Source organism: Apaloderma vittatum, unplaced genomic scaffold (assembly GCF_000703405.1).
Source record: "Apaloderma vittatum isolate BGI_N311 unplaced genomic scaffold, ASM70340v1 scaffold18116, whole genome shotgun sequence".
In the NCBI taxonomy this organism is placed as follows: Eukaryota; Metazoa; Chordata; class Aves; order Trogoniformes; family Trogonidae; genus Apaloderma; species Apaloderma vittatum.
In genome coordinates, this window is record NW_009722502.1 from 29,639 (window position 1) to 52,611 (window position 22,973).

Below are 22,973 nucleotides of genomic sequence, written 5' to 3' on the forward strand. Positions count from 1 at the left end.
CCCGCGCCCCGCCGGGGGGTGCGGGTGTGGGAGCGCCCCAGCCGCTCCTCCACGCAAAAATCAAACCCACTCGTCGTGCCTCTTGCGTCTGGCGCTTCGCTTTTATTCCCTCGGTGGAATCGGTCAGATCTGGTCAGGTAAGTGCTACAAGTTGGAGAGGAACGAGCTCCACTCGGAGGATCTCATGGTCCCGGTAAAGCAATATAGAAAGGCAGGGAAGGAGAAACGAGATGTCAAACTACAGCAGCGCTTTGAAAGAGCTCGAGTCTCAGTCTGCACACAATCCAAAATAAACTTAAGAAAAGAGGTAAAAACAGCCAAAAGGGGAAAGCTGTGCAGCAGCTTATAGCACATTTGAACATACTCCCTGGAAGAGACGATGGCACAAGTCACCGAGTCAAAACGAGACATCCCCGAAATTCAGAAAATCAAGCCTGTTCAGTGATAAAATGAAACTAAAAAAAAAACCAAAGTGTTTAGAGTGCCCAACCCTGGGCACTCTAAAAATTCAAGGGTGAGCTTGTCTGTCACTTGGACTTTGCTGCTGTAGGTGACCAGCAGCCCCTCCAAGCTCTCTGGCAAAAGGCTCCTGGACCCACGCGCTCCTGAAGGCACGAGCATGAAGGACGCTGTCGGAGCCTTCCCTCCTTGAGCCGAGATGAGAAAGGTGACGGACGTTCAGTCTTGGTGCTTTCTGTGTTGCCGAGAGCACTGCAAATCCTTGGCTGGCAGGGGTGCCATCCTCAGCGCTGCTAACACCCTCAAAAATGCGAGTGACTAACTCCATTCTGGACTGGATTCCACTGCGAAATTCAATAATAAAAGGATTACCCAGAATGAAGACATCCGAGAGGTCAATCCGCTCCCAGACCTCCTTCTGCTCCTACTAAATTCCTTGTCCAGAGCTCTAATATAACCAATTGAAAATGGATCAACATCAAAACACAGAGAGCAGCGGAAGTTCAAAAGGCTTCATCGCTTTACTCCATTGAAGGAACTCAAAAACCTTAATCAATAAAAACATTTGCAGGAGTGGGGTGATTAATATCTGCGTTTTGTCTTTTTTTAAAAAAGTTTTAAAGCTGTTCAAAAGCACCAATAAATCCCAACTTAACTCAAGAAACAAAGATACAAGGAATAACTTTCTAAACACACGTCACATTACTAAAATGGTGCAAAGTGGCCCAAACTCATCTTGTTTGTAGAAATATTTCGGTCAGCAGCATCCTTCCCCGGGGGAGGTCGATTTAATCACTCCAGAATTATCTCTTCCAGACAACAAAGAACCGTTAGATCACTTAATTAAAGCACTGATTGTCTCCAACCCGAAACAACAGAACGTGGAATCTAAAAGAGACAGATTTAACCAGATGCCCTGGTCCTCGTTACGCTTTGATTCCAATCGATCGCGCACACACGTCAAGCCAGGGGCAATAAATTACAACCATGTGCTCGGAGAAGTTATCTTCCCGATATTGGCAGTGGAAAGCCAAGGCTCTAACTGAATGGTGCAAGATATTAGACTTCCATCTGGGAATAATAACCCACTGAACAAAAACATACCGGGGCATTAGCTTCAGGCGATGTCTTCGTTAAACCTGGCAGCGGGAGATCAAAACGAAACAGTTGTTTTTCGGGAAAGCGACAAGCATTTTGGTGAAAGAGATAACCGAGAAACATGTTTGCTGTTTAACGTCTATAAGAGAGAGGGAATTAAAACCAAATATAAATCCCCTTTAACCCAACGAGATGTCAACATCGCTCCCGAAACGAAAGGTGGGCAACTCTAGAGATACTTAAAGGCAGGTGGCACGAAAGCAGATGCTTACGGGGAAGAGCTCGGCACCGGTGAAGAGGCACTGAGGAGTCAGCAAAGCTTTTTGTCTCAAGCTGTCATGATTCAAGTTATGATTTGAAACGGCTCCATGCAATACTCCAGCTTTTCCAAAGTTCTTTCTACACTCCAGCCACCTGCTGTATTGGCCAATAAGCTTCTGGGGACGAAACTAAAAAGTTCGGACTAGTCACCAGGGAGCAAATCCGAATGGCTTATTCCACAGAAATCGTTACCGAACAGGCTGTTTCCCGCAGAACACCCACGCCAGCAGGTACCGGTCCCTCGGGAAACGGCAAATCCGCACCGTGACTCACTCCATGTAGGTGGATACTCATCACACCTGATGAAAACAGACATCTAAAAAGGAACGGTATGTGGGCCAAACGGGCCTGACACCAGGAAAAACTGAAACGATCTGCAGGCTCGGGAGGTGCCCGAGATGAACTCGGCGAGAGGTTCTCCCCGAGTGCGTGGGAAGGTAAACCGGGAGAAAGTCCAGAGGAAGCTTGGACGGCAGAGCGGGGATAGCAGTTATTCCCAAAGCTACTTAGTTTTTGTTAGGAAACATCTTCCTCTTCCACTCCCCACTGGAATAACCAGTGTACGATGGATTTTAAAACTGGGGAATGAAGCGAGCACCATGCAGAGCAACATCTCGCTGAGAGGTACTTACAAGGTATTAAAATACACGTCGTTCTGTGACAGGCAGCCCATGCTGGCGAGATAACTGCAAACACAAGCTCCAGCAGTTTAGCCCAGCAAGGCTGGAAACAAAGCCACAAACTGCTTTGAGAAACTGCGCAGAAATCCTCATTATAGGAATAAAATGTCAAAACAGCCCAGGAAATTCAAGCACGCTGGGGCCTGGTGTTCTCTGTGCTTACATAAGATTATTTTCCTATTAACTGTTACCTCTCTGCCATCAAACCCAGCAGAGCTGTGGCCAGACACGTAGTTCAAAAACATTCTCTGCCCCAGAGAGAGGGGCAGAAAAGCCTCTTAAGGGGTGAGAACCCAATGTCTCCGATCCGGGGCTTCTCTCTCAGCATCATTTCACCCTCTCCACCTGCAACGCAAGCTGCAAGCCGAATGGCGCAACACCACCGTACCGAAAGTGAGGTTTTTTGAGAAAGATTTTGTAATGGGAAGCAGTGATTAGCCTACGAACAGCCTGTTTGGACAGAAAACCCCATCAGAGGGAACAGAGACAGGGAAAGGCGCTGCAGGTCAACTCAGGAAAGATTTTTTCCATGCTCCCTACAAAAGAAGCACCATTACTGGAAGGCGGACCTGCTCTAAATCTTCCCACATGACAGAAATTGTCATTTCCACAAAACACGCTACCGAGGGCAGCCAGCACGCTACCTACTTTCTTGATCAATACATCAACGCTTTCAAACAAGCCCGAAATATTTCCCAATGCTGGAAAACCTCTGCTGCCACATTTGAAACAACACCGACAGCTCCGCCCTGGACGCGACGCCTCGTGCGCTCCTTCCCCAGTGTCGGGAGCTGCCAACCCTGAAGGCCAGCGACACCTTTACTCGACACCCCGCGGCTCAGCCCGACTCCTGGCTCTGCAGCGGGTGTGCGGTACTCGTTTCCAGCTCTAGCAGATCTTGAAAATCCCATCGCTGCAGTTGCCATCTCGTTCACTCCACAACCTTCCCACACGGCTTCAGCAGCTGCTGCGCGGGGAATTGCTACGGCCAGTCCCAAGCTGAGACGTCGGCAAGAGCAGCAGTGAGAAAAGCTGGCACTCGTTACCCCCACCTCCCTTCCCTCGCTCCAATCTCTACGTAAAAATTAAGCTTCTGCTGTCAAAATACAAAAATCCAATTGTCTCATTAAGGAAACTGCAGAGTCCAGAACAAAAGCGTGTCTCTGTCCAAAGCTCTGTTGTAGGTAAAGCACAAATCATTTCCAATTTCAAGCGTGAGGAGCCCTTCACAAACGCTCAGGTTAAGTTTCCCTAACTTTGCAAATTCTTTCCAAAAAACCGTCACCGTTTTTACGCCACTCGGCAAAACACAAGCCGCGCTTCTCTCCTGGTTCCGACACGTTTTTGAGATGGCAACGCGCGTCGAAGCGCGCCGCGCTGACAGACGTGCTTATCTAGTCTGGCTACACCGCGCGTCGCAATGCCTCCGTCGTCGCTGGCTGACGGCACGAGAAAGAAGTTGTTGTGAGAAATCCCTTCCAACACTGCATCGCCTGTAAAACGTGGGCTGACAAACCCAAAGGTGAAACCGGAGCCAATCTCGCCGTTTACTTCCACCCAACACATCCAGCCTCCTGCTGCCCCACGTGCTGAGAAGGGCTCAGCCCGTTCAGCCCAGGCTGAGGGGAAGCAGTGCTGCACCTTCCCTCCCGCAAAAACCTTTTTAAAGGAGTTCTTGTATCCAGCCATGACTTCACGGTCATCTGATCACAATTTAAAAAGACAACCTTGCTTCCACAGACCTACTGGTTTTCATCTTGGGTATTAATTCTGCTGGCCCTGGTCCCTCCTGCGCTTGGGGAGGAACTGCAAACCTCCCTTGGCTGCACATGCAAAATTCCTTTCTTCCAGTAAGCTCAGACGCCGATAACAACTGCGACTTACAAGAGAAGCTGGATATCTATGAAGATAATGCATGAAAATAAGTAAAAATTTGATATCTGTAGCAAAAGTGCCAAGGTTACACATTTGGACTGACTATTTTACATCAAGCCACATCGTAAAACAAGTAGAAAATCCAGCAGGAAAAGTGCCTTTTAACCTACTTTTGTCAGCGCTGACACACAACAAGCTACACCTAAGGATGTGTTTTCTCTCCGTTTTCGGGCAAGATGAAGAAGCAATGTGTTTATTCATTTTTTCATGGTCACTGGGCATCTCCAAAGAGAACACATCCCGTTACTGGATACAGCAGGGAATTCATTTGGCTGTGCAACACACACACACACTCGCTTTTCAGATTTCTCATGACCATTCCCATCCCACCTAGGAGACCAGCATCTATAACGACAACACTAAACCTGCTCGCGTTTTGTGACCGCGATGCCAGACCAGTGCAGCCTCACCTTTTTTAGAAAAACTGTTCAGCTGCCAAGTCACCCGGACAGTTTCCTATTGCTGCTGTGAAGAAGAGACTGCCTCACCGACATTTATCCTACACATGCGCTATTAATTCCTCTGGCTTACGCCTCTTTCACAAGACAGAGCCTAAAACAAGCATCAGAGAAGGGCCCTTGCAGCATAAATGCACTAATTCCCACACAACTGCTGCATTTCGGTTTTCCACTGCCTGTCTTTTTACTGGAAGACGTGAAAGTTGCTGCTATATATTTAGATATAGACATTTTGAGAGAGCATAGTGTTGAGGGAATGGAAAAAGCAGATGGTTTAAGACTGAACTTAGTCAAGATCAAGGAGAACAGGGGTCATGTCAGGACAAAGATGCCATTAATCTGTTAAAGGGCGGAGGGAGGCAAGAAAGCACCTCAGCATCTGCCTTTAGCATCAGCTGACCCACTCCATCATGTTTTCGCATGGTGAAATCGCAGCGAACACGCTTCCCGACGGCAGCCCAGCGGCTGCCTACCCTTCTTCCTCCGCTACGCATCGGCCCGCCGCTCCCGGGGGCGGCCAGGGAGCACCTTTTAGGCTCGATTCGCGCACGGCACGCCTGCCGAAGGGAACAAAGCAAGCAGAGGGCTCTGAACGGTAGAACTGACATACAAGTCTCTGTACTGGTCAAAGGCATTGTTGGCTTCCACCTCCAGCTTGCGCAGGCGAGCAGATGGCATGGCACCGTCTTCCAGGGGAGGATCGTACTTGTTGCTCCACGGTGATCTGCCAAAGAGACAAGGAAAATACGATTAGACAACCCAGACGAACTCTGGGAGAAGCTCTGAGATCGGGAGGCTCCGACCTGATCCGCAGGCGCCGAACTTCCAGAAAAACTCACAGGTCCCAGGAGCAGTCTGCCCGTGAGAATTTCCTCCTCAAAAGCCGTTTCAAACGCTGACAAAAAGGGGATGTGCTCTGCAAACGTTACGGTGTACCCAGGGAATCCTCCCTGCCCTCCAGATTTCTGCTGTATAAATAATCACGCTTGAGTGTGTTCCTTCTTGAATACTCCAAATGAGGCCTCAGCTGTTGTACATCATGTATTTAAAATTCTTCTCACGCAAACACAAATCGATGGCGCAGTTTATTTGAGATCCGATCGTATTTGAGCCAAGTGCTGCTGTCTCCAGCAAAGGTCCAAATTCTCCTCCGCTGTTTTGCTTTGGAATAAACTCTACTTTTAGGAGGAAAACGTCTGAACCGTTTGAAGGATTTAACGGGGTTCGTAAAGCTACAGGGTTTACATTGATTCCTGCAGGTGTGGAAGGGGGTTTGTGCTCTTAATGAAAGGTTTGGTATTAAAAGACTAATGGAACCCTTTGCCCATCTGCTCAAGCCTTTTACAAGCCCTGTTCTGTAAACCTGCATTCTCCTCTTCATTTCCCCTGAGAATAACCAACCCACATATATCACCGCTAGTTTAAAGAAAGGTACCACTCCCCTTTACCTCCTCACTTTGCAAAATACCGCAGCCTACGAACACCAGGTCTTAATGCAGTCCATACGTGAGGGCTCTCAGTAGCCATTTGCTATTCATTTCTCCAAGGCATTTACTTTTTCCATCTGTTTAATGCAAAGCACAGAGGATCAGGCTCTCTGCTTCACTCCGGCTCTGCGCTTTCGCAGCACTTCCACTCCTCCCAACCACATCTGACTCGAAAGGTGAGGCAGCAGGAAAAGCTAAATCACGGTGTCACAGCCGCCCGGAGCGATGGCTTTCAGGTGCCGGTTCTCATTTTCAAGCCATTGCTTAAAACTCGGTTGCTTTGGAGAAAAAACAGCTACAGCGGTGCTCCTCTACCTCATGACTCGCTGAAATCTGGGAAAGGTTCACACAAAAATCACCACCGGTGCTGGCGGGAGGGTTTCCAACCGGCACACCCGCTCCCGCGAGGCACAACGGGCCCCCCCGCTCCCGCAAGGCAGCCAGCCCAGAACCAAACGGCACGGGAGAAGCTCGGGCTGAGAGCGCGATGACCTCGCGGTCACAAAATCTGCAAAAGCGAAGGGTGGGTGTGTAGGCGAGGCCACGCAGAAGCGTCCTGCTGCCTCAGCAGCAATGTTTGTTAGGACACGCTCGCTTTTGCTAAATTTTAAAAGGCTGATTAAAAAAAATAAATAAATAAAAATTTCCTTTTTTTTCCTGTAAATTCAGAACACTTTGCTTCTCCATCAGGTACAAGCAATTGGTGAGCAGAAAATTCATGCAGAAGCCACAATGAAGATGCTTTAATTGTAAATATTAGATCTCTGCTGCAGCCTGCAGGAGGGGGATTTAAGGGAAAGCCCAGTAACAGAGATTCTTCTAGCCAGCAGGCTGGGGCATTTTCAGCCCATTACGGTTGGAGTCAGCAGCGACTTCACTTAAAAAAAACACACCAAAACCACCTCGAAACACAACCCTCTATTTTTCCTTTTTGCGGAACAGTACTCACAGCACGTTTAAAAACTTATGTGGAGGCTATATGAAGAAAGGCAGATGGACAGGCACTTCCATTGCAAAAGTCAGACGTCTGATTTCCCTAAACGAGAATGGTTTTTGTTTCCGCTAACAGCTCTCAGGGTTGTTGGCACCAAATTCCCCATAAGGATTCCATTTAATAGGGGGATCAAACATACTGGGAGTGGAAATGTATGGACAAAGTCAGGGACCTTGAAGTCATACGTATGTTTAAAAAAAAAAATTAATAAAACTGCCTCCACCCTGTGGATTCCGCGGCTGTTTGAGATCCTCCACGAACCTTTGTTATACAGGAGCGCTCGCAGAAGAGCCCGGGAGACTGCGGGCACAAGAGTCCCACAAGCTGCGGTGCAATACTGAAAATTATCTCTTTATGAAGATTCAAGAGAGACTCCAAAAATCTACCTTTGCTCTGATCCATGTTCGACACGGAGAAAATCAAGTCTGTCCAAATAGGAGGAAGAAGCAAACTGTGACGGGTTAAGCATTAGGATATTCATGTCCCTCTGTGCTGCCTGTGAAACCCGGTGAGTTATCACCTCGAGTAGCCAAACACCCCACAAACAGCTTTTTTTCCAAAGCTAATTCCTAGCCAAATAGTAAAGCTATTAAAAAAAAAAATCAAACAAAAAGCACAACACATATAATAAACTGGATTCCCAGTGAGAAAGTCTTGACTACCTAGTCCCACCTTTGCTACCAAAGGAGCGAGAGGTTCAGTTGTCCAGAGAACGCTTTGAAATCCTTGGATCGGTAGGAAAAGAAATGCAATTAGCAACCTGTCCAGTAAGAAGAAAAGGGGTGTTTATTCTGAGGTGTGCAGTGATTGCAGGCAGGGAAGAGTGTTTCTTGGGACTTCTAATCAAGCACGTGCTTCTGAAAAATCTTCGTGCAAATATCAAAAGCTTTGAGAAGCGCAGTAAACTCCTCCTAGATTTTGGGCTAATTGATTAAATTAGTGTAAGAGCCATTTCCCAGTAACGACTTGAGATTTTACGAGGTATGAATAACAGTGTCTGAACACAGGCACAGAATGGGATTAGCACATGCACATGTTAGCATCGCTCGGTTTTCAAAGGCTTTTGCTTTGGGCTGGAGGAAAGAAATTTACTTCACAAAACAGAGCTGAGACCAATCAATTCCAGAAGGAAGAATCACTTCAATCCCGAATGCCTGAATCAAAAGCCTCAGAGCGCAGCACTCGTTAATGCCGGCAATTAATACATCGTGCCTATTCTACACGAACAAACGAAAGAGCTTTTCTGGAACCCCATTACTTAATAAGTCCTGAAAACACCAAAGTGATTTAAAATAAACCCAAGTCCTCCTGTTTCCTTGTCACTACTTAAATATCTTCTCAGAAAGAAAGAGGTTGAGCAGATTTCACAGGCAAGCATGAAACCAACCTTAAAGAAAGAGCTGCTGCACCCACTAATTGAGCACAGGGGGGAGCAAGTGGGGGCTTGGCAGCGCTGGATTAAGGGTTGGACGGGACGACCTTAAAGGTCTCTTCTAATCTCAAGGATGCCTTGATTCTATGTGACAACAGTGTTTAACGAGGGCCTTTTTGTGTTTCCTGCACAGACGCTCGCGTGAGCGACCTAATGGGGGTGCAAGGGGACTGCAAGAGACACAGCTTCGGGCACAAAGCACCTCCTGGAAGTGTCCCCCGAGGCACAGGATCTCACACTTCAGAACCGAGCACTAAATGCCCGTAGCTGCTAACGCAGACCTGACCAACTCGGGGACACAGGCCTAACGCCCAAAGGCTTTTAAAAGGCAACAGCCTCTTTCGTGGAAGGTTGAACAAACTTCCAATGTACCCTAAAGAGCATGAGTGAACGCTTCACCTTACAGACCTTCTTGGTTCTCGGCCCACGGCAATAAGTTATATTTAAAAAACCCCAACTCATTCCGATTTACACTCAGCCACAATCCAGATGCACTGTTAAATTTGGCATCTGTTACCAGCCTCCTCCTCCTCTTTCTAGGACAAAACAAATCTGAGCACGTTCGCCGTGTAAATCATCTGCAGACAGATACGCTTTCAGTTTACGTGAGTGCCTTTCCTGTAGCTGAAACCAATTAATCTAGAATCCTTTACACGCTTACCTGCTTCTGCCACGATGGCCTGACCCAAAGACAAATAATAAGTTGTTAAAATATTTTCTGGAGCTCCACTTCCAAAAATAAAATTCTTGAAAAATTCTGGCCAGATCAATGCAAAACGCTACAACGAATGTGCATGAAGCAAAGCCTGATTCTTACTGTAGACAGTTCGGATCGTTAGCACTAAAAATAAAAGTTATTACTGCATGTAGAGCCAGAGACGTAACCAGTACAGTCGTGCCCAGCAGCAGCAGAATGGCTGAGCTGGGAACTTGGGACCGAAGATGAACGGCAGTCGTTACTTCACAGCCTGGCACCCCTCATCAAGAGAAAAGAATAAAAGCTGGGTCATGCAATATTCACCAAGGTTTCTGGACGATAAGCTCTGTGATTTTTAATTAAATATTTGGAACTGTGCCACTGTCACTACAGCCATGAAGAAAAATCAGGCAATGTTTTTAAAAAAAAAAAAAAGAGAGGAGGACCCGCTCAAATAGTGGAGTGATCACAGTCGCTCAGCTGTAATCATTCTCATGGCAAGGGGTAGAATAAAAACATTACGATTGCACTCATGTGGCAGCCAAAATACTGAAAACTCGTTGTACCATTCCAGTATCACAGCCTCTTCTACTTTGAAATTCATCATATTATAATTACATACAGCTTACACTGTTCAAATGTTTTCATCGGTCTTGTCTACAGGCCTCAGAATAAATCAATTATTTTCGTAGAGAGGGATTCCTTTTCTTTGCTAAAAGCTTGGGCCAAGGTTCCCACACAGAACTAACAACACTGCATGGCCCAAACCAGGCCTGATCCCTTGCAAAACACAGGTGGAAGAGCCTTTCCCAGCTGGCAAGCGCTGCCTCTCTGTGCAAACAGAAGATGATTTTGTCTAAACTCGCTGCTTGCAACATCTCTTTTCTGTTGTTACCCACTCCAGAGGTTTTACAACCTCGCAACAACAGATCAGTCGTTTTCATATCAAGGCCATCACAGCCCTTTCTTCTAGAGATTCGACTGGTTTTAATTCCCAAGCCTGAGAAAAATACATTAGTCACCCCTTTAATACGACGATGACATCACACTTTAGGCTTCAGTGACCGACTGCAAATCACAGGAAAGAAAACATGTACAAACACTGTGATTTCTAGGATAAGCTGCGTATGGTTTGCTCGTGATCTCCCCCATCCTTATCTGGACCCACGAGCCTTTCGTTTTATTTTTTCTCCCCTGTGCTGCTGAGGATGGGGAGCGACAGAGCGGTCTGGTGGGCACCTGGTGTCCAGCCAGGGTCAACCCAGCCCAGGCTTCACAAATAAACCAGTTAATTCTTTGCTGTGGATACAAACTCACCTGTATGAGTCTCCATCTCTGTTGTAGTCGCACAATAGATAGTCTTTTCCTACCACCTTGTCTCGTGCAATCTTCAACGGCTGATCCACAGAGGAGAGGAGATCTTCACAGAGGCTCGGGACCTGAGGGTTTGGAGAAAAATGACAGAGAAGGAAGAGAGGGCAACATGTTAATGTTAAGAAACTGGCAGCCCTGAGACCAGATTTTGCTATTAATAGATCACATCTGTCCCAAAGCCAGGAACCCTTTAAAAATAAAATAAAAATCAGAGCAAGCTGCACTTAAGTTACAACACAACCCTATGCTCCCACCTCCAATAATTTCAGATTTAATTACCTAACCACCAGTGTGGTCCAGTACACTTCAATATATACATTTTCTGTGTCAGCTTCTTGCCAAAGAAGGCCAGTAAAGTGATTGTCGAGGACTGATGAATAAAGGTAAATATTTATAATGGAGTGGAAGCGAGGGAGCTGCTAAAAGAATACGCCATCCATATGCTAGAGTGTATTTTTCACAAGCTCCCACTCCGCGTAGAGTTTAGAAGAGTTTCCAGGCAGCTGGCCAAACATTACCGCCTTGGCTAATAAAACCAGGCAAAATCACATGTAAAATCACACACGCCTCCTGCACAGGTAGCGTTTAAGGGATTCGCAACCCCAGCTGCCTCCTGCACTTCCATGGAGAAAGGCTCAAGGTCTACGGAGGGGCTTGGACACGCTGCAAAGAGGTGACGTTTTGCAGCCTGGAGCGAGCTGGAAGGCAAGCACAAGCGAATCGAGCAAATTCCATCTCGTGGCGAATCAAACAAATTCCATCTCGCGGCCTCTTGCTCCGGAGCTGATGGTGGTCCCGTTATCGATCTCAGTACTCCCACACTGCGGGCTTTGGCCCCGCTCACAGCTCCCTGCAGGAATTCCACCTCCCCTGCACGGACCTGGGGGCGGCACATGCAGCAGCGTGCCCGACCCCTCTGGGGGGTGATCGGCGAATCACGCCTGGAGCTATTATTCAAAAATGAGCGCATGCATCGTGTGCTTCCCTCAGGGAAAAGCTTTCCAGATTTTGCCGCAAGTGAAAGGGACTGAAGGAAAACGCCCTCTCCCAAGGGGAAGAGGGGAACACAAGGGGATATAGAACAAGGCGAGTTCTTGAATATATTGGTGACAAGGTGCTAACGCAGAAGAGAAAAAGGAATAACCAATGTCAGATTTCTTCTATGTTTCATTCTGTGCCGTAGAGATGAAAACCTGATTGAGAACACAACAAGTAAGCGAGGGTAAAATTAATCATGAAGTGATGAATTCACGACTCAAAAGAAATGGAGAGGGAGGGAGGGAGGGAGGAAGAAAATACAGAAATGGGCTGTCTTCAAGCCATTGATTCAGTGAACTGGTTGCTGTTATTTCAAAAGAAAGAAGCCTAGAGGAGAAAAAACAAATGAGGGGTGTAACAGCTCCCGAAAGCATAAGCACAAGCTATTTTCATGCGCTAGATGTGACATGAGAGATCAAACTGCCTGAAATGAAAACATTCCTAATCCCAAGTACAAGGCAATAACATCCAGAGGATATTAAGTCAAAGCAAGAAGCGACAAATATAAAACAACGTGACCGCTGAGACCAAAAAAACTCCAGAAAGGCCAAAGGCCAAAGCAAGATGTGGCTAGCAAGAGACAAACCACCTCGCCCACACGAGTGCCCCCTAAGCCCACAAAAAACAAGAGGAAACCCAAGAAATGGTTGGTGAAGTTGTTGACAGCGCTGAAAGAGCTGAAACATGAGTCTGAGGTTTTGACTTTGGTCTCTGCAGGCTGTAATGTGGTAACGAGTGACAACCGAAGAGCCCAGATGAAGGAGCAGTTAAGTATTTATATAAAGCTCGATGCTTCTCATCGGAGCTCATCCTTTGGTACTTGGAGACCTGGCCGAAGCAACCCCAAACCCACGACGCATTCCTTGAGCAAACACAAGTCGCCAGCAAGCAGGCGCCTTTTAGGCAAATCTCTCCTTTTTCCGCAAACAGGCGACCCTAACGCTCCACGGGGCTGAGACAACTCAGCAGCGTCACGGCACGAGTTACGGGAAATGATGTATCGGTGCTCACGAGCTCATCTGGTTCCACTTTGTCTTTTCCTTCGCTTCTCCGTTAGCTATCAATTTTCGGCCAACCCATACGGCAGAAAGCAACTCGCGATGACCCCTTCGATCTCAGACGCGTGCACAAGACCCAAAGCACCTCCTTGTTCCGCACTGTCCCCACCAGCAACCTGCCGAACACGGTCCCTCTCCTCGGCTGCTCCTTGGCCAGCCGCCCACCGGCAGAGAGGGAAGCGTCTCGGAACAGATCCCTCGCTCCGACGCGTGTTTTGAATGAATAGTAGTGATGAAAACACAATTCGGGGAACAGTGGCGTTCTTCCCAGACTCTTTCTATTTGGTTTCTTTGGGAAAAGCCCAGCGCTACGCGTGCGGTGAGGGAGCCCGAGAGGTCTCGCCCTACAAATTCGTCGAACTCCAGCACGAGTACAAACCCCCAGACTCGAGACAAGGGGCAATTCCCCCACAGCAGAGCTCCTAATAACCACCTGAATTTACGACCCAGACAAAAAGCCACACAAATAACTCTGAGATTTAACTTGCTTTTACAAACAGCCCATGCCCAGAACGGTGTTTCCAGCCGGCTCAGCGGGAGCGCACGGTCTCTTATTGACCTAGAAGGAGCTCCCAACAAATTGTTTTTAAAGTGCAATTTATTCAATTTCCACGTAGTAACTGTGAACTAAATTGACCTCTGGATGATTTGGTAGTACAAATAGTCATGAGCATGGTCATTTTTCCAATTTCTAAGAGCTGTGGCTAGTCTTTCAGCCCTGACAGCGAACGTGTGACATCATACACTTACAAGAATATAACACCACATTATAGATACATGTATATATATTCTGCATTGTAAGAACACACTATATATCCATTGACTCTTTGGTCCAGACACTCTACAGGACCTCAGGAGATATATTCTTTTCTCCTTCTCCTTTCAAGACGAAACAGGGAAGAAAATCCACTCATCTACTTTGGAAGTATTAGAGAATTTCAGCAGTGTTTAAAAAAAGAACAGAGATATTCCAGCTGATGGAACTACTCACGTAATTCTAATTGTCAGAGGAACACCCAAGTGTGGCACAGTCAGCCCAAGAGAATCATTTTCGTATCATTTATTACATCAACCTCCAACAGCTGCCGTGCTGCCTTGCTAAGGCTGAATTTACAAGATTTATGCACACTGGTCTTCCTGTTCTGTGCTAGGAAGCCGCGCACAAGGCAAACGCAGCAACTGGAACGAGGCAATCTGCAGCTTTCAACAGTCCAGCTCTGTGGTTCGTGAAACTACTCGATTCCTTCTGAATTTAGGTCCTTTGCATTTTAGAACGAGCATCGGATCTGGTATTTGGCACGGCCCGGCTAAGCGAGCAATTACCTTGCGCTGTGCATACACCTTTGCCTTCGATTCTTCGCCGTGTCACATATCAAACCTTCCTCAAGTGCTGAAACTGCTTTTGTGCACATTCAGACTTGTGCAGAATCCAGCTTGAGTTTAGCAAGAAATCACCCCAATCTGCTGATCCCAGCCAAGACAACTCCACCCAGAAGGCCAACTCAGCCTCTGAGTTTTCAGACTGAAACAGTGGATTTGCATCGTTAACTCGGCTCCTTCTGTGTTAACTGGAAAGCTGAAATGCACTGAGGTACCCGAGTGCACGTACCCAACGGTCCTTATATAGGGGACTTGGACTTAAATTTAGCAATGCCAGAACTAACCCACTCCCCAAGCTAAATACTGAAATGCCAAAGCAGTGATTTGGTTCACTACAAATAAGAGTCACGGCGATGAAAACATTGAAGCTCTGAGGATTGTTTTATAAGCAAAGACCGGGCTCCCATCTTTATTTTAGGAGAGGCTTTTCCCTGCTCCGAGCAGCGCAAGGTCAAATGTAAAATCCAATCTTAATCTTGTAACTTTGGCTAAAGGCCGTCATTAATTTACTTCGGTCCACAGCACAATTCTGGACCCTAATGCACTCACGTTGCCAAAAATAAGCACTCGATCATCCGTTACGGCGGCTCTATGTATAGTCATGGAGCGAGACCACCCTCAATGTAAATTAGGGAAAAAAAAAAAAACAAAAAAGGAGAATCCCTGGGGGTCCAGACTCAGCTGCTCAGCCTGCAACTGAACAGCAGCATCATTCAGAAGCACAGACCGTGCAACAGGGCACTGGGCTTGTAGGATTTTTTTAATTTTTTTTTTTCCCAAGGAGATATACAATAAATGTGTAAGTACAGAGGAAAGAAAACCTGAACGAAAAGCGAGTTAACCATACTCTCCCGCGTGTTGAACAAGGATTCTGTTGTCTCGTGTAACAGGATTCTCCGTCGGAGCAAGGCAGGTATGTGGACAGTGTTTTAATTAAGTCACCCGCCCTGCTATCAGGACAAATAATCACTTGTGCCAAAGTGGAAACCGTACACTTCTCGGAGCAGCTAACAGTCATCCCCTCTCGATTCGCTTTTTCGTCAAAGGAGCTTATTATCAACTAACCAATTGTTTCTGATTTTTTTTTTCTTTTTTAAATAGGACTCAACTCACCTAAAAAAAAGCTTCGAGGAAACAAGGACAGCTCTTCATGTCTTACACGTGCTCCCCATCCTTGCTTTGATCGTGCTGCCTGAACCGCGTCCCGTTCTGCCCCTTACGCACTCAGGACAGTTCGGATTTTGACTCACTGGCCACGCAACTGGAGCACACCGAGGTGGTTGTTTCCTGCTACAGACTTGACTGAAATGAATCACGTTCACGATTGAAACAGCAACGTTGCTGGTGTAAGGTTCTGTCTTGGAAATACTCTTTTGACATATTTATCCAGCCTTTCCCGACCTCCACAGGAATCTCACGCACTGGGAAACTACGCTAAACGCAGCAAAATCGAAGATGAAACATGTCTTTTCCTCAAAGAACCAGAAGGAAGATGAAGGGATTTTCAGAAAATTAGCAAAGAAGGCAAATTCAAAAGGCAAATGGATCGAGATGCATGCAGGTATCTCGGCAGTTTTTAATTAGAAAGCCACATCCAAACAGGAAGGCGAATGTTTTTATTGCGTGTGAACTTTTAACACCCGGCTTTTCTTTAAGACAACTCATGTCCTTTACAGAAGTGGACAAAACCACTGCCCGCATCATGCGGGAAATCGCTCAAATGCAAAGAGGAGCCCACGCAAGTTACCGGCACTCTTGCAAAATAATTTGGGCTTATGACACCTCTTCAGATTCTTCCCTTCTAGGTCAGCATCTAATAAAATATTATTATAATTTCTCTGAGTCACTCCACAGCCTCAGAATTTCCTGTTCCTGCAGAACACAGACACGGCCCAACGGATGTTGTGGAAACTCGAGGAGGAAGCCTGGCTGCACTCATCTTGGGTCTAAAACCACCAATAAAGTCACTCCCACAAATCCACACGTTGCTGATCCATCAGATGTCCAAGGGCCACCAGTTCTTCCAGCTTTGTTTATTAAATGACACTTAAGATGGACTTCTGTGTTCAAGACCAGATGTAATCGATATGAAAAAAGAGCTCGGCTTTATTCAAGTATTTGCAGCGAATTCCAGCACTGCAAGAATTAGGGAAAACAACATTAAAACCTACCAGCTTTCCTGGGAGAAGGGAAGCGTTTGCAAGATTGCAGATCCGAGTTTGTCTAGCTAGCGAGGTCATAGCAGAAATGTTACACTAATTACTGAATTTTCCAAATCACCTCGAGGAACTACATCTTTTAAAAAAACCAACCTTGACGGGTGAGCACCGTTCTTAAAGCAGGACCCTTGGCATTCTTCCTGTGATCTGCCGGATCAAAGAGGGCTTTTGCTGGATGCCCTGGTCTGTAGCTTGCCGAGAAACAAAAGCGAGCCCGCTGGCAGGCACAACTGGAGTGCCCCAGACTTTGGCTGGCGACCTGCAGGTGAGGGCTTCTGTATCTCATTACCCGCCACGAGTCCCACGAGTCGTCGCAGAATATCGATATCTTGGGAGGGCAGGACTATTTGTATCAAGAGTCCAGCTGGTGCTGGAGATATGCAGCAAGAATTAAGGGACACGCAGAGGTGTATTCTCTCCACTAGTGTTCCTAGAACCTACCTTTTCCTCATCTCTAAAAGAGGTTAGGTAGGTTTCTAACTGGAATCCAAGCTCACCAATCGATCCCCCCACACGCACTCCTTCAGAAAGATATTTAAACAGACATTTTAAAGGTCTCTAATGTCAGCAGTGCAGTGGCAGGAGCCTGGAAGAAAATAAAAGGCGCGGTTTAGGCTTGGAAAGAAAAAGAGTAAGTGAATACGAAGTCAGAAGTGAAATTCACTTTTACAATCTCATGCAAGTTAAGTGGGGTTGCTAGCTCTAAGCCAAGCATCGCATTAACAATTTACAGATATTAATTGCTATCTCCAATTACCATCAAGATATCCAGGGGTAATCTTTTCGAGCTGGAAAAGCTCCTGCTTACAGCCACTCACCAAATGGAAAACTGGCTCTCGACAACCGTAAATTTATTCAGAGAGCCAGAGCCCCTCACTTTAGCCAATAACCCTCGTGCTGCAATCTGCCCGGCTGCCGGGGGCGCGGAGCCCATCACACTAGTCAGCAGCCCCGGGAGAAGAGCAAGTCAAAAAATTCACCTTTGAGACCACTTCTGCTTCTACTATTTTCTTTAAGTTCTCACTGGGTCTGATTTTATTTATTTTTTTTTAACATCTTCCACCCCCCACTGGATGTTCAGCTGGCCATCTGCATTCCATTATTTTATCTTTCTCCTGGAGAGCACATACTGCTTACGCTCTCGGACTCAAAATCCAAAAAGCTCCCGTCACATTCTCATGTTCTTTATGGTCTGTGCAGACCAAGCGACGCAGTTTTGCTGAGGATAAATTCTCCAGCTTCATATATCTTCAGTTCCCAAAGGCACGCAAGCAGATTTGAGACCTGCCTAGAGGCACGCCAGCTTTAGGAAGCAAGGTCCTCGATACTGTTGAATATTTCAAAAATCTAAGTGTATACATATTTCAATTAATCACTCTGGTACTTTTAGAAAGTAATACATTCTGCTGAAAATGCTTGAGCATTCTCCCGTGATGAGAAAGCAAAGACGATCATCTCCCAGATCTTTAATTACAAACAGAGCCTTGCAAAAAAAACAGAGCCTTGCAAAAAAAGTGAAGTTACCGACTGCTCTGTCTCTAAAGAACTCCAGCTTTAATTCTTCCATGGCAGCACAACTTGATTCTGTACTTCAAGAAAGCTTTCGCTTTGGGGAAACAACTTGAGTATTATCTGAAAATCAGTCTTACTGGAAAAAGAGAGGAAGAAAGTTGTGGCTGCGAGCAAACGCCACTCTCCTGGCAAGACCGCTTGTCCATTTTGTGAGGACGATTCTCTGCTCCCACTTCATGCCAGCCATCCGATTTTTCTGAGTCAGCTAGATTTTTCATCTCATTTATATTATATACACCCAGGCAAGCATCCAAATTAAACACTCAGCGGGAAACTTGTGTTTGGAAAAGGAACCTGCTTAACTTTCACCGAGATTGAGAGCGCCTCGACTTCCACGCTCAGGTCACAGCCACCAAGACAAACCTGTCGCAGACCCCTCAGCTGCTGCACATGGCCCAGGAGCACAATAAATCCAATTTCCATCTTCCCTTCCCAGAGATGCAACCCTCTAAGACACATCAGTGGTCTTGCAAAAAAAAATAATAAAAATAACCAAATCAAAAAACAAACCCCAGACAGATTTTGGAGGCTGTGATGTCAGCTCTCGCTCACATCTCCTGCCACGGTGTCCCAGAAAAGATCCTCCACAGCAGCACGACCTGAAAGCTGAAGCCTTCCTTGGGGTTTCTCTTGGAAAGACCAGAGCTAAAAGAAGCTGGGGACTGACTGAATGTACAATCTGTCTTAAGAGAAAGGAAGCAGGAAGACCATTTTCTCCGACTGTTCTGATCTTTCAGACCTTAGCCACACGGAAGTGAGCTCTACCGGCTTCCTGACTTCGGGCCACTCGGTGGGATTTCCATCAGCCAGACCCAGATCTCACTCTTAATTGACACCAAGCAACACCTCCATCCAGAAAATATCCTTCATATTCTCCTTCCAGCACATGATGAGGACAGAAGCGATTCACAACCAACTATGAGAAGCAACAGCAGCAACTTCTGGGCAACATGAGGCAGTAAGGAGGCACGACAGCATTTACACTACGCAGTGAAGATCTGTGTGAATGTTGCAAGTGCTATCGCCTGGGGTTTCCTCCCAACAATCCATTTAAGAGCAGCGCCATCGCTTTTAACACTCCTCTTAGGGGAAGTGCTGTCCAGTTTGGCCTTGGCTGACAGCTGGATGCTCCAAGGCTTCAGCCACCCTCGTCTGCAGAGGAGCTATATGGAAAATTACTCTATTTAAATTAGCCCTCCTTAAAAAGATACGTGCCTCTGCTCAACTTTTTGTAAGAGATTTAGAAGACTTCTTGCGCGTTTCGACAGCCTCCGAGTAGCCTATTTACAAATAACGGCAAATTGAACTCCAACCAGAGCCGAGGCACGTTACCAGCACCACGCAGCGCTGCTTTCAGGCAGGACTCGTGGAGTTCTGTGATTGACAAGGTCTCTAATGAACTCTAATTGAAGACTCGGCAGTCTGAAAAACCCAACAACAGACGTGGTAAAAGGGCAAACCACAAACTCCTTTGCTAATGAATGAGAAGTGTCTGGCCTGATGAGGGTCAGTGACCCAAAAATTCTCTCCTTCCACCCACTCTTGTACTTCACGTTCAAGTTTGGACCCTTTCCCTTGTCAGCCCAACACTTGGGGGCAGTAACGGACAAACATCCCCCACAGAGTCCTGGGACACCAAGATGTTCTTTTACTCCCCAGCAGCCCCAGAGCGTGGCTGTGGCCGAGCGAGAGGGACCTCAGGGAGGAATTTGGTGCAGTTATCCCTCCCGGCAGGAACACAAGCCTAGGCAGCAGATGTCACCTTCTCGCTAGAGCGGTTTTGGAAAACCTTTTACGTACAAAGATGTCTCTTCACCCCTTTCAGTGGATCTTAAGGAAGCATCACAACAGAAGCAACACTCGTCAGCCTAGAGATCAATCCCTGTTAAAAGACGACAGCAAGCTGAGCTGCCAGCAGACTTCAGAATAATAACCTACGCCTCACACACACAAAAATAAAATGACACAGGGCTCTGCTTCACGTCTACTCCAGCCTGGGAGTATAATGAAGCGAGGAAGCCAAGCCCAAAGGAGGCAGAAGTCAGGGTGCCATCTTTATGATTCTATCACAAATTTAATGAACCTGCTTGAGCTCGTCAGGCATTTGGAGTCTGACCTTCTACTTCAAGGAGGTTATTGTCTGGTAACGGTACAGGAAACAGAATGAAAACGTCAGCTGTAAAGGTTTGGATGAAATTTGCCAAAAAAAGGTCAAACAACTATTTGCTTGAGTCTGGCTTGTGATGGTTTTGGAACGCTTACAGGTGGCAGCGCATACACTGCTCTCGTCTCACCAGAGTGCAGGCTTCAGCCTTGTGGACGTCAGGCTGCGAGCGGCTGCAGAAGAGGGCTACAGATGTCTCGACAACAAAGAAATCATACTGGGGTTAACCAATTATTTCATCTTTACCCCCAAGAAGGGACTGCAACAACTCGTGCGCGAATCACACAGACCCTCCTTGTAAGCAGTGTCATTCCAACTGCTCTGTTTCACGTTACTCTTATAATATGAAAAGAAGCCCAGCGAGCGTGTTGCTGATGAAAAGCATGTAGAGCCCTAATGAGCACCATCCAAAAGTAATTCCAGCGTTTAGAGGGAACCAGTAATTTTCCAAGTCATTAAAAACACCCCTCGTACCAATTATACAGCCAAGCCTACCATAGCTCCCCAAACAACTCGGTGTTTCGAAAGGTCCTCGGAGCTGCTCAGACCCTGATATCCGTACAGTCCTCCAGATTTCATCCGAAAACCAGACCACACCACTGACTGAGTTTTCTGTGTCCTACCTCGAGCAACAGCCGCAAGCAACGCTTTAGGTTGCCAAGAGTTCTGGTGGCACAGATGTAGCCAATTACTAAACGGTTTCAAGAAGAGAAATAATCCCTTCCCACAGGGAATAATTTCTTTACTGACTCACGAGCTTTCGTACCTGCACCTTGGCTTAGGTAACAGAGGGCAGTATTTAAACAGAGTTTGATAAATTTAAGTCAGTCACAGCTTTTTTGACCATAGGACTCCTCCAAGTTTGCCAACAGCAGCTTCAAAACCACTTGGGAACAGATCTCAATTCGGCTTTTACTTGCTCAGCAAGTGGTCTCCTGCACACAGAGATGGCAAAGTGCTCGGGCACAAGCCAAGCAGTTTAATTAAGAGGCACGAGCTCACAGAGCTGCTGTGTGCAGAACCATCAGATTTTTAGGGTCTCTTGGACAAGGTTTATCCACATTGTGCACAAAGTTCACACCTGCCACAGAGAAGGGATGTAGCTCTCACTACAGATATGAGGAAAAGCCTGATGCAAAGGTCTAATAGCTCCATCCAAGGGCCAGTGTCCTCTGTCTGCAAAAATCTAGCAGCTTAGGTCACAAATAAGTCATACATTTAGACTGGACAACAGAAGCAAGTTTTCCCAGCTTCCCACATATAGTAGATTCTGTATAGATTAAATCCATATTTACGAACTAAATCCATCTAAGTTGCTCCACAGGAGCACTGTTTTTTAAGGGGAAGCTGCCACTAACTAGCCTGTGCATCTCAGGACACGCAGCTAAATCCTGTGCAGACAGAGATGAGCACACGTACCCCTCGTAAGGTGATTTTCCTCACTCGCAGTTTATAGAAGGAAAACAAGTGTTTGGATGGCAAGCAGAAGGCGGTATGGGGCACGACGGTTGGCCAGGATTTTTGGATACTCACTGGACCGCAGAATATCTGACAGAGCATAATTTACAAACAGATTTGGGTGTTCTCCAGCCCCCCGGTGTTCTGACATATTTTGTCTCAGCAAGGTCTTTGAAGCACGTGCCACGGCAGAGCCACGGCACCGACCCCACACGGCCGGTGGCAAACTCCAAACAGGCAGGTGGTTCATCTGGAGACAACACACACGCACGCGGGCATGAATCAACCCTGTATAAACTGTTCCAAATTCCTCTGAGCTGGTGATGACTTCATGAAGAAAGCTGCTAACGATCCTTCATGCCAAAGCACGCCCGGGGTACAGGGTAACACCTGCTGGCTTGCCCCAAACAAACCCACAGATTCCTGACATCGTTGGGGCAATTGCTGTATTATTTCAACCTTGCCAAAAGGAGGGAAACAAATCACCACACCTCCGAGATGCTTCAGGAAATGTTCTTACATACCAGACCTTCATTACCCCCAGGACTCGGCCATTTCTCGGCCAATACTCACCACTAGTCCCTATTCCAGCCAATACTCACCAAGTCAATGAGGTCGCTGAGGTTCTTCTCTATCTGCTGCGGAGGCAGACGCCTCATCAAATCCAAGGCACAATCCAGCTGCTGGTCACTCTGCGGAAACAAGAACATCCCTCCGTCATGATGCGTTCAGGTAGTACCTCACACGCACACACACGAGAACGGCAGCGCTCGCAGCGCTGAGCTAGAGAGATCCAGCCTCTAGTTCTAAGCAGCCGCACGTTTTCCATCAACACAACTCGATTTCAAGAAAATGCAGCACCATTTGATCTCGGATTATTGAGCTGGGCTCGCGGAACAGCTATGGATTTAAGAGCACAATTTTAACTGGAGCCATGCCGCCAACTTAACACCGCGCTGGTGAGGGAAAGGAGTCCAGTCCTTGCTTCACCAAAAACTGTTTCCAACTTTTTTGCGAACGTTTAACACGTTGTTTTTCCATGCTATCTCAATAATGCTCTGAGTTGAGGAACTGAAAGTTCCTTCTCTCAAAGCAGTTTTAACACTTCCTCATTTGTTCTGTGCCGTTCAGCTCGAGATAACTCGTATC

At 46.8% G+C, this 22,973-nt stretch overlaps 1 protein-coding gene across 1 annotated transcript in view; it reads right to left on the minus strand.

Annotated features, from left to right (window-relative positions):
• Positions 1–22,516, minus strand: part of CAPZB (capping protein (actin filament) muscle Z-line, beta) — a gene marked incomplete at its 5' end in the record, with an annotated part of 43,482 nt that extends 20,966 nt beyond the window's left edge. The window contains 3 exons of the mRNA XM_009871799.1: positions 5,562–5,675; positions 10,879–11,000; positions 22,427–22,516. Coding sequence (XP_009870101.1) covers positions 5,562–5,675; positions 10,879–11,000; positions 22,427–22,516 — 326 coding nt within the window. The remainder of the gene's footprint in view (positions 1–5,561; positions 5,676–10,878; positions 11,001–22,426) is intronic.
• Positions 22,517–22,973: the final 457 nt, after the last annotated feature.